Source organism: Amphiura filiformis, chromosome 19 (genome assembly GCF_039555335.1).
Source record: "Amphiura filiformis chromosome 19, Afil_fr2py, whole genome shotgun sequence".
Classification (NCBI taxonomy): Eukaryota; Metazoa; Echinodermata; class Ophiuroidea; order Amphilepidida; family Amphiuridae; genus Amphiura; species Amphiura filiformis.
Window position 1 is genome coordinate 11,518,530 of NC_092646.1, and position 12,601 is coordinate 11,531,130.

Consider the following 12,601-nt stretch of genomic DNA (forward strand, 5'->3'; position numbering starts at 1 on the left):
CTAGAGTTGCCCGTCATTAGAATAAAATTACCTTTCCTAATTTGACCTTTGAATTATTTACCAGACCTATAATAGCCCATGAGGGGTTCAAAGAGTTCAAATATGTGCAGCTATGGCCTTGTTTTACGAATCTGGTCTACTATTAAAGGTAGCCTTTCTCAACACCTATAATTATAGTGTAGCAACTGTCCAATGCATTGAATTTACCCGTCCCAGGAGCAAACGCCCCGTCTAAAATGACGGGCAGACGGGTGGTAAGCTAAGACACTCCACTCCTTTTATAATGGATGCATAAATTAACCCCGTCAGCACTATAGGCCTACTGTCTTTCTTAGAGCCCCGGATTAGGGTAACCAATCAAAATAATGCTTTTAGTTGAGTTATATTACCTTATATCTGATTGGTTCGATGTACACTGCAAAAAAAAGTGTTCTGAATTAGAACACTAAAAATTGTAACACTTATTGAACATATAAAAGTGTACTGATTGTGAACACCAAGTGTTCCAGACTTTAACACAACAGTAAAATTTGTGAACACGTGAGTTAACCTTTTGAACACTTGATGTTAACATATTGTCGTCGTCATTTTGTGAACATGGTGTGTTCATGTTTTGAACACCTAATGTTAAAACTTTGAACACAAAGTGTTCCAAATCCTAACACATTTACATGTTCAATGCCATGTAACACTTTAAGAACACATTTACATGTTCAAAACCAAATGTGTTCAGCTTTAGAACACTTGTGTTCTAATCATTTAGAACACTTGTGTTCTAATCTTTGAACACTGACACTGAGTGTTCTAGTCTGGAACATATGACACTTAGGCCTACATATGTTCAATAAGTGTTACAAAAGGGATGCAATACGGCTACACAAAGCAAAGTACAATGGGTCAATGTATAAATGTACACCTTTGTCCGAAATTTAATTGTAACAACAGACTCAGTAGTAAATTACAGCAAACCTAGGGCTAGGCCTATGCATGTTTGACTAGTGCAACATCGCAATTACATCTATTCCATCAGGCATGCCATGGCATGAAATCGACCCGCATGACCAGTTGTAAGACACACTCGTCAGAGGTTTAGGCCTACAGTATAATTCACATTAGGCCTATATCAAATTGCAGATTTGCACACTGTCTGACCATGTGACTATGGCATGGTCATGATTGATAAGCTTACTGCGCATTCATTAAAATGCACTAAAACCACGCAATACAAAAACGATGAATTTACATTTTTAGTCTCGTTGTTCTATGATATGTGGAGAACACGTTCGATATATTTGTTTTTAAATAAAATGGTATTTTGTGGGTAAAATCTCACCTCCAAATCCCCGTCCAAATCGAGGTTTCTCACTCCGATGACATCGTCTGTTCTATTATACGGTGCAACGACGCATGCGTGGCCCAGCACGTGGTAAATATAGCCTACATACATACAGTGTTCAAAACGAACACATTACATGTTCATTCAGTGTAAAAGTTGTGAACACCTTTAATGGGCGTGCACCCAGAGTTATTTGGAGTGTACGGTATAGGCCTAAATTTCAATATTCGATGTAAGCCTACCCCTATAATAGGCCTATTATCAGGTATTTTTCTATAAACCGCAAAATGTTCAATGTTCTTTCATTCCGTGCAAGCAGCAGGCCTGTGTAAAATAAAATGAGAACAACTGATGATCTCCATAAATAAGTAACCAATTATAAAAATGGTTTTACAATCAGGCGAGCATTTTATGCTATATGCCTATTAATAGTGTTGTGAAAATTGTAGATTAAACATACAGTGTTCATTTTATGAACATTTAGTGATTGATCAAACATTATGTGTTTAAAAGTTTCCTCTGACGTTGTTACGAACACTAAGCATTACAAAATTGAATGCAGTATGTCAAATAGGCCTATATGTCGAATTTGAACAGGTGGTGTTCTAATGCTGAACATTTCAAACACTATGTGTTAAAAGTTTCCTCTGACATTATGTTACGAACACTAAGCATTCTGAAATTGAATACAGCATGTCAACATTTGAACAGGTGGTGTTCTAATGCTGAACACTTCAAACACTATGTGTTTAAAAGTTTCCTCTGACGTTATGTTACGAACACTAAGCATTATGGTTACGAACACCAAGCATTATGAAATTGAATACAGTGTGTCAAATTTTGCACAGGTGGTGTTCTAATGTTGAACACTTTTTTTTGCAGTGTAGTCATCCTTATAACCAATCAAAATAATTCTAGAGCCCATTTAAATCCTTACCTTTGTTCCTTTGTGACAACTATAAATATTTCTGCCTGTAGTGCCATCTTCAAATCGTCCTGTATTTGCCGCAGTTCGTCGCCAATCTCCCGAAATCTCTCTCCATACTTTGACATGCTGATAAATTTCTTCACCAACTTTGTGCCCGCCACTTTGACTACGAAATCACTAGCTTTTTGTAGACAATCTCTAAGAATCTCGATCGCATGTGCGACTCCTTTAATAGCGGTTTGTGGGCTGATTTTTTGCTTATTCGATGCGATGACATTTCGAAGTGGATCTACTACATTTCTTAGAATTTGTACTCGGAAATTAAGTCGTTTCGCGAGTTCCTCAAAACCTTTCACAGTTTCTACAGCACCCTTGATTCTGTCAGCGATGTCAATTATTGTCATAATATTGCCAACGACATCCATTTTGGCTAGATTTTCCTGTCACTTTCAACTGCAGCAGCTCTTTAAGTTATACTGTACATGTGAAAGCACCTCGGCCTCGTGGAAGTGGACGCGATATATAGTGTGCAATCATACAGTGACCACTTCCCGTATTATATGTGACTCACTTAACTGAATACTCGCATGGCGCATATCCAATAGTAGTAGCTGCTGTAAAGAATAATAATGGTTGAAACCTTAAAGATTCACACAAATAAGACTTTAACCTTTATATTATTCATATAAATATCAGTTTACTGACAAATTCTAAATTATGTCAGACTTAACAAAATGAACAAGAAATAAGTTTAACTGCAAAAATCGAATCAAATTGAAGCGAAAGTGCAAGAGATGGATCGCTTTCCACACCAAGTCTTTTTTGGATTATACATGGTGTTCCAATGTTAACAATTACCGGGTGTTTTTTTTTAATTTTGTTAGATCTTCATAAAGACATAGGCCTACTGAGATCACACAATTTAGAAGAGGGTAATTCTTAAAGAGGGATATAATATGCATATTAACCGATCAAAATAGTTCACAATGATCATGCAAACATGGTTGGTTATTTGTTTATCTATCAGTGGTCGTAAGCGCGAGAGGTGGCACTGATAATGTAGGAAACAAATTAAGCTATCCTGGTTATATGTAGGCCCTATTCTTAACAATCAAGAAATTAGATAGTCTAGCAAACTTTGTCCTTACCTTCAAATTTAATAAAATATTCCGCAGAAAGAACCCCACATGACTGACTCACCGTGGAAGTTGTGGATTGCGGATTTTACAGAATTACCATTAGGTAAAATCAAGCTATTAATTTACATTTCAAAAATGTATTTTTAAAACTTACAGAATGGTTTGGTAAACAATTTTGACCGAATGTTACATTATTATGTATATAATAATAACATAACATTTACATCGTGATTTTCTACATGTTCCTTTTCAATTCTTATAAGATTCTAGTACACTGCAAAATGGTTGGGCAAATATTACCTATATTGGTTCTAATATTTACAGCTCAAAGTTAAGGGGCAACACTTATTAAATCTACAATTGGCTTATCTTTACCCACAGTTAGGTAAAGCTATTTTAAACCACAATTTCTTAAATTTCGCCCAAAAATTACAGCATGTTGATACAAAGTAGGCCTATTTGACGCTATATTGGGCTATTCCAGAAAATAGGTGCACACCCTCTATAGAGGAGTAAATTTTCAATCAAAGAAATATCCGGATTTCCAAGTCTGCTTTCTGAAAAGGACTGGATTTCATGTTGCCAATGTTACTGGAAAAAGCTTGGAAATCCAATCAAATGAAGGGAAAATCACGGAAATGTTGAAAATGAGCTCTCAAATTGAGGATTTCTGATTTTAAACTATTTTTCTGCCGGATTTTTTTGCCTTTGGGCACTTTAAAAGTCTGGATTTCCAACAGTCACGAGTGGACAAAAAGTCCGGATATCCGAACTCCTCTATAGGGGGTGTGCATCTATTTTCTGGAATAGCCCATTGGGGAAAGCTAATTTGCACTTGCCGTGAATGTAGTTATAACGGTGTAAATCCATCCGGTATTTTTTAATTGTGACACCCTGTATATGTTTGGGTTTATTAACCCCAATCAGGGTTTATTAATATTAACATACATACATAATGCATGAAACGTAAACTACATGCTTCATCCGGTGTATTTAGCTGCTCAAATACCTGAATGCATCATAAGTGTGGTCATTTGACTGAGCAATTATGTATAATAGGTTTTTGTAAATGCATGTTTAAAGATCCCCAACACTGTGTTATATGATCTCATCTTTTTTCGCTAGGCTAAAAATGGTTTCCTATAGGTGGCTAAACCCTGAATACATTTCTCTTTTTCCAGGCAATTTCTAACCAAAACGCCAAGAAATGTATTAAGTGCTAGTTCTATTAAGCGCTCCCAACATGCTGATATAAAGGACCATTATTCCAAAACGGGTTGTATTGCCAAATTTGTAGCTATTTCAGTATTTGGGATATGCGTTCGAAGCAAAATTAGATCGTGCACACAGTACATGAGCTATTATAGTTATAACACCTCGAAATGCGACATCAATATTGGGACCGTATTGCAACAAACGAGGTTCAAAATACGCAAAAATTAATTCTGCTTCCAATGCTTTTTTTCAAATTTGGCTATTAAACAATAATCCGTTTTCTAATAATGATAATTCATTCAGGGGCCGGGTTCAGGGGTTGACGTGTTATCATGTTTATTTCAACAGTCAGCGTTGAAACATAGTTAAAACACAATAAAACTATAAAGTATCAGCTACACAACAATCGTGATAACATCAGAAACTTAAAGTTACATTAATATTTTAAAATCTTTGTGACAAAAATATATAAGCTTAAGCTTACCTCAAGGCAGTATACTAGTAGTATTATGTTGTCAGAATGCAAGCATGTGAACTGGACAGTCTATTCTTGCTGCTGATTATTAAACTCTGTAAAGTTGCGTTTGAGTTGACCCTTTGAATAAATTCATTCAAGTGTATACAGACCTTAATGGTCTGTTGTATAAATAGTAGTAAACCAAGGTGTTTGTTCGTACTATTTATACTGATTCCGGGTTAAATTATTGATAAAGGACAAGTTGAGTACTTGCATTCAGTTATTTTATGCGGCTCGTACATGTACCCCAAGGCTCATTCACGTTCAATTTAATTGATCCATATAAAAGACATTAGATACAAAACTACCATTAATGCACTGTACACACTAACATTTGTGTCCACTCCTGCCTCTTGGGTCCCAATATTGATCAATAAAAATGATCGTGTATGGACTGCTTATATTTCTTGCGCGTTGTAGCCCGGGCGTTTCAGCAGCTTTTAGCCATTATACCTAGCCGCAGTCTGTGGCCCTCACCGACTTAGCGAGCGCGTAGCGCGAGGAATCGAGCGCGTAGCGCGAGACGTTCAATCGAGCGCGGCCAGTCTGTGGCCCTCACCGACTTAGCGAGCGCGTAGCGCGAGGAATCGAGCGCGTAGCGCGAGACGTTCAATCGAGCGCGTCAGCGCGAGGGCCACAGCAATTTCACAACTTTCTCCCTAGCTTTTGCTAGGGGAGGTTCCAAATCTATTCAGCTCCTTTAGTACATTACTAAAGCACACAAATCTTTGTGTGTATATCTATGGACCTTGAAGTACATGGGAGCCAGCCAACTGATGCTAAATTGCTATAAGTGTGCCTGGATTAACCACCTGTGGTGTCAATCATGAGTGAAATCAGTGACCAATAGCCAATCACAGGCAAGAGCTGGACCATTTTGAAAATTAGTTGACTGTTTATCTTGACAACAACCCTATACTCATCACACATGTGTCTTGATGACAGATTCCCTGGCTATCTCTACATGTGGTCTGGCCATGGTCTGGAAGAGTTAACATTACCAGCATAATTAATGTGGTTTCATTTATTCACACTTAGAGTGGATGGTTAAGAGTTTAAGCCTGTGAATAATTTTGACCAGAAACATTATTAAAGATTAAAAATACTTTAGAAATAAAGTGTTTTCATGAATTTTATAATATTTTGGAGTTCTTGCAATTTAACAGTTTTCATGATTGGGTTGAAGTTGGATCTCTGTATTGTCTCTTATTCGTAACATTTCTTTTCCAACCAAACCTTAAGTGTTATTTTAAACCATTTCTATTATTTATCTTCTAGGATTTTTAATAATTCATGAATAGAGATATTTTATTTCATTTTCTTAAAGTTATGCTTATATAGGGTCTACATCTCTGAACTGATTTCAAGTAAAGGCCTCAATTATGATAAAATCATTATTGTCTTTATAAAATTTATAGACCTACGTATAGGCATGTTAGAGTAAAAAGTGATAAGTGCAGGCTAGCCAAAATATTTTGAAATTTACCTTGTAGAATTTAATAGAAAAAAATATTGCAGCACTGACATTTTAGAGCAAAATGACAGAAAATAGTGAAAATCAGTAATGAATTGTATAAATTTTGTATGCAAATAATAATTTGAACTTTTTGTAGGTAATATTATGGGCACGTCATGTTTTAGTGTTTTAGTATTTATCTTATTTTATAGGCCTATCTACATGATGTAGCTATCTGTATCTTTTCTCCTGTGCTTATTAACTTGCATATAGGCCTACATATTTAATCATTGAAGTAAGAATATTACTTGTATGATTTAATTTAATGTTAAAAAACTATTTATTGTTTGTGATAACATATATCCATATCCTGGTCAATGGATACTGTTTGAGTTTTTAGCTCATTCTATTCATGCTGTTTGATGAGTTAATTGAAACGGTCGGAAATGGATGGAAATTGGTTGAAATGGATCAAAATACATCGAAATGCACCAGAATGGATCAAATATGTCAAAAATAAAATTCTGATTTATAAGTCACAAAAAAGATAAAAATGTGGCATCTTGTTTCCCCAAAATAGCTATTCACATCCCGTAACATTCTTTGTGATGGGTTGTATTGGCGAACACTGGTACATTTTTCATGATGATGACCCACTTTTTATTTATTTATTTCCTTCCTTCTTTCCTTCCTTCTGTTTTTCTCTCCTCCATTCTTTCTCTCTCCCTCTTTCTTTCAGGCTTTCTTTCCATCCTTGAAGTTTCTTTCTTTCCTTTCCTTTGCTTTGCTTTTTCTTTCTTTCTTTCTTTCTTTCTTTCTTTCTTTCTTTCTTTCTTTCTTTCTTCATTTCTTTCTTTCTTTCTTTCTTTCTTTCTTTCCAATTTTCTCTTTTTCTGCCCTTCTTTCTCTCTCTTTCAATCTGTCTTTTGTTCTCTTTTCTTGTCTTTCTTTCTTTCTTTCTTTCTTCATTCCTTTCTTTTCTACTTTCTCTTTCTTCCTTCTTTCTCTCTCTTTCAATCCTTCTTTCTTTCTTTCTTTCTTTATATATTTCTTTCTTTCTTTCTTTTCTGTACATGACTTTCATGAACGAAATTCAAAATTTATTTATTTATTGCCCACCTCTGAAAAGTCAGTAGGGCTACAGACCTTTAAGCTTTTACCGATATTAATTATCTTTTTCCAACTTTTCATGCATGGTAATTCATTCTTGATTATCATTTTGATCCATTCTTATACATTTCGATCCGTTTTGGCCCATTTCCATCCATTTCGCTATCTAATTCCCTTTTGAATTTATATAGCATTAGCAAGGAATAATTTTGATCTTGCTTTTTATCAGTTTTATTATTGTTTTGATCATTGTAGGCAAACTCAGGCATCTCTCCTTAAATTAAAGGCCTAGACCATTTCTTGGTATTAAATAAGGCCAAAAATAAGGTTTGTTGCCCCTCAGAGACCGACCCAAAAAAATAGAAATTTTGGGGAGGGTTTTTTTTTTTCAATCACTTTTTAGAAGAAACTTTAAATTTGGACAGAATCAGGGACATTTTACATTTGTTATTAACTAATTTTATTTATCAAATGCACATTTGATTAAAAACCAGAATTATTTCCGTTTAAATTCAGTCCAAAAATGTACAATTTTCAAACTGTAGGGAAAATGGAGGAAGAGCCCATGACAAAAAAAAGGATCGACCTACTGACCCTCCAAATTTTTTTCTTGGAAGGGCAACCAAACAATTTATTTTTTTGGCCTAACTATAGGCACATGTACTTTGAAAAAGTTAGGGTACTACTATTAAATTTAAAAAAATATTCCACTAGTATTCAGAGAAATTTACTCTTAATTTTAGGTCTACTCAATGTTTGCCCAAAGTTTTCCGTGTTGCAGATTTTCTGGGGAAAAAAAGCAGAATTACGATGAAAAGCAGAAAAGGCAGTTTTCATAAAAGAATAAAAGACAACAAAATCCCACAAAAAATGAAAATATTGAACAATCTTATCAAAAATGATATAAATATTAAAATCAGCTTCAAAATGTAACATAATAGAGATTGTTTTACCATAAAATGTGGACTACCCAGCAAACACAAAAACGTTTTAAGTTATATTTTGACTTTTGGTTTAGGTAAAAACGTTTTAATAACATTAAAATGTCGGGTTTATAAAGGTCATGAAAACGTTTTAAAACGTTTTGTATGAAAACACACTACAGCAAATTATATTTTTTTATGTTTTCAAAATGTTATTGTAAACTATATTTTGCAAACATTTTTGCCAAATATTTTGTCCACACTTAAATAACATTTATATGTTAAAATATTTGCACCCAGCAAATACAGAAATGTTCAAAAATGTTTGTTTTTTTCTAAACGTTTTAATAACATTTAAATATCGGGTTATATAAAAGGTCATGAAAACGTTTTTAAAATGTTATTGCAAATATTTTGGGCAAACATTTTTGCAAAATATTTTTTCAACCCCAAAATAACATTCTGTTTAGAATGTTTTGTATCAAGCTTTCAAAATGTTTTGGAATGTTATTAAAATATTTTATACCCTATAACCCGACATTTGAACGTTTTCTGTAAAACATTTTGTGTTTGCTGGACAGAAAGTTTTATATCACCCGTGTACAAAGCCTTTCAACAAGTACAAGTCTTTTTCATCAGTTGAAAATGGACCCAAAGCAAGTAGGCCTACTATACTACTATGTGGTTGTTTTCTACCCTATATATTTGAGCAATTAAGTATTTTTATGTTTTAAGTCGTGATTAACATCAAAAAGCCGGTAGTCATATAGGCTTATGTTTTGAGGAGTATTTGAGAACCATTTTACCCAGAATTTTACCTTCATTTCAACTGATTTTTGTATTTAACATCTGTGTGAATAAGGTACATTTTTACCCCATTTTTTGCTGTTTTTGATAACATAAGCGAGATCCTTAAGCTTTACACCCTTTGTACACTAGTGATGGTATACAACTTGAAACACAAGTGCTTACTTCCCCATATCAAAGTTTTTGCTATTTGACAAAGGAAAATTATGAAAATGAGAAAGGGTAACTTTGAGGATTTCTAGATTTCATTTGCTTACTCATATCCTGGAAAAAGTGAATGGCGTAGGACAGGGAGCTTCACCTGTAAAAAGTATTTTCCCCTCTTACCCCCTGTAGGATGCTTGCCGCCCTGTAGATATTTAATGATTTTTAATCCCATAAATTTCCCTGTCCCATGAAAATTGCTATTTCCCATTCCCCCTTTCACATCATAAATTAGACTGGGAAATTAAACTTACATTTATGGTAATAGGTCTTTTTGAGCTGCGAACAAGTAAAAGGGGTCTTTTGGAGCTGCGAATAGTCAAAATCAATGGTCTTTCTTGGCTTCCTAGTTAAAATTGCTTTAAAAAACCCAGAAATTTGAGGAATGAGTAAATTAGTGGTCTTTTGGAGCTGGACTTAACAAAATCAAGGGTATTGGCATGATCATATCTCAATTTATTCTTTTCAGAAAGGTTGTCTGCATTTCTCTTAGATTCTTCACCTAAAGATCACTTTTGTTTTGAGATACTTTGTTGCTGCACATTCTAGGATAACATTTTAATACACAAAAAAGGTCCCAAACTTTCTTGAGCTTTGTTTGCAAATTGTTTTCTAACATTTTTCATATTTTGGTTGCAATTTTTTAAAGTCATTTGGGACACAGATCATCAAATATAGGGTCTGTGCCTACCCAGCTAACATAAAATATTTTGGAACAACAAGGGAATGTTAAAATTCATTAGGCCAAATAAAAAAATAAACATGTTTCAAGTCCCATCCCGCTTCCTTTTTTGAGGTTTCTTCAATTTTATTTTTATTTTTTGAAATTCACTTTAGGGGCTATGCAATAATTATGAGCCGGGGGGGTAAAATTGAGGGGAAAGAAATTTTTGCGAGCCGAAAGGGGGGGAAGCAATTTTTGGCAAGCCGAGAGGGGGCAAGCGATTTTGGCACACATTCATGGGGCGCCTTTTAATAAAACGCTCTAAAAGGTTACGGAAAACAGTACAGAAACGCTTAAATATGCAAATTTTCCTGCTCGCAACATACATAGAGACCATTTAAGGTTTACAAATTGGGATCCCAAAAATTTGGCATGTTCATGGGGTGGGGGCAAAGATTTTTGGCGGGCCGAGGGGGCAAGCAATTTTGGTGGGCCGAGAGGGGGGCAAGCGATTTTTGGCAAGCTGTTTGGAAATTTTACCCCCCGGGGCTCATAATTATTGCACAGCCCCTTATAACTTTTCAAAAAAAATATGTCTACCAAGTAAAGATGCTTTCTATAGCCTTGCTAATATTCAAGAAACACTTTTATAAGGTTTTGTGAATGTTTATTATTTTACTTGGCCTTAAAACAAAATTTCAAGACAAAATAATTATAAAATGAATCCTAATCTCATCAAAATTTCTAGAAAATTAATTTAAAATGAATCATTGCTAAATGACTAGGATAGGCTATTCACAATAAAAGGAGCCATTACATTTAAAATGCAATTTAATAATAACATAAGCAAGTCTAGGCGAGGCCTATGTATTTTGTTTTGTAAAATAAATTGATAAAATATAACTATTGGTCAGGGGCGGCGGAACGATTTTGAAAGTGGGGGGGCCAGTCAGGGTGATGTAAAAAATCAAAATAATGGTCGCTCTTGCGCGACGCAGGGGGTTGTCTGAGGGGGGATGTGCCCCCCTCAGAAGTGAGAAACTTTTGCAAAATGAAGGCCCAATTTAAGCCATTTGGTGGACCATTCTGGCACTATTATTGTGTACAATTTTAGTTTGAAAAATCCGAAAATGGGTTAAATGAAGGCCCAAATTGAAGCCATTCGTGGATAAGTTTTCACTATAATTGTATAAATTATTGCTTTTAGTGTTGGGTGTCCTACAGGGGAGTTGGAAAATTTTGCATAATTTTTACACTTTCTTTAACCATGTTAAGGTCTAGAATAGATATTTGATTATTTATGTTCACCCAGACATGTTACACACAGCACATTATGGGTTAAAAGTGGGGGGCAGGTCCCCCAGTCAAAAAAAAGTGGAGGGCCACTGCCCCCCCAGTTCCGCCGCCCTTGCTATTGGTGCATGTATGCATTAAACAAAATAGCATAAAAATATCTCCCATTTGACATTTTACATGTACATTTTCAAAATAAAGCCATTTAATAACAGTCCCATCCCCCATTTTCTGGGCCCATGTACAATATTTGTTATCCCTGCATACATATTTTCACCAAAAACATGAACATCTTTGAATTATTCTGCATACATTTTGTAGGGCCTGCTACTAGAAAAACAAAGTTGAAAACTCAGTGTGAATAACTATGGTGAAACTTATTACATAACATTGGTCCTATCATAACCACAGTTAATTAGAATCTGTCATCAAGGCCGTGTGTTGGGTTTCATTTTACATCTGGGTGGAGCTATGATTCTGGGGGAGGGTGAAATGAGAGACTCTGAAATTTGACTAATTGCTCACTGCATGTGAGCTATTAAGGACAGTGTCAAGGGAGTAATAAAAATTCAGGTGAATTTGGTAGGGCTCGGTTGCTGACGCAACCTCACTGGATAGTATACTAATAGCAACAGAGCCCGAAAGTAGTGCTACATTATACCCTGTGTTAGAGGTCATCACCGTACCCATGTGTGAAGTTTGTTTATAGCTTTTGTTATTTAATTGTGAAATTGTTATCAAAGGCCTTGCCGTTGCCATCATTGTTTTTTTTTAATTGTATGATAATGTTATGTAAACAGGCATGACCAGCGCGGATCCAGAAAGGTAATAATAATATGGGGTGGGGGTGGGTATAGACGGAAATATTTGCAAATTATTTATTAAGGACCCATGTGACCATTCTCACCCCGGGTCCGCACCGGTAGAATTCAGAGGGAGGTTGTTTTTAGATGGATCATCCACAGAAAAGTATGAGTTGATATAATGTGATATATTGTAATTTTCCCTC

The 12,601-nt window shown here is 35.1% G+C and overlaps 1 protein-coding gene across 2 annotated transcripts in view; it reads right to left on the reverse strand.

Moving 5' to 3' along the window:
- Positions 1-2,902, reverse strand: part of LOC140140915 (uncharacterized) — an 86,509-nt gene extending 83,607 nt beyond the window's left edge. For both annotated transcript variants that reach the window (XM_072162670.1, XM_072162669.1), the window contains exon 1: positions 2,274-2,902. In XM_072162670.1, coding sequence (XP_072018771.1) covers positions 2,274-2,689 — 416 coding nt within the window. In that variant the 5' untranslated portion in view covers positions 2,690-2,902. The remainder of the gene's footprint in view (positions 1-2,273) is intronic.
- Between the last annotated feature and the right edge of the window lie 9,699 nt (positions 2,903-12,601).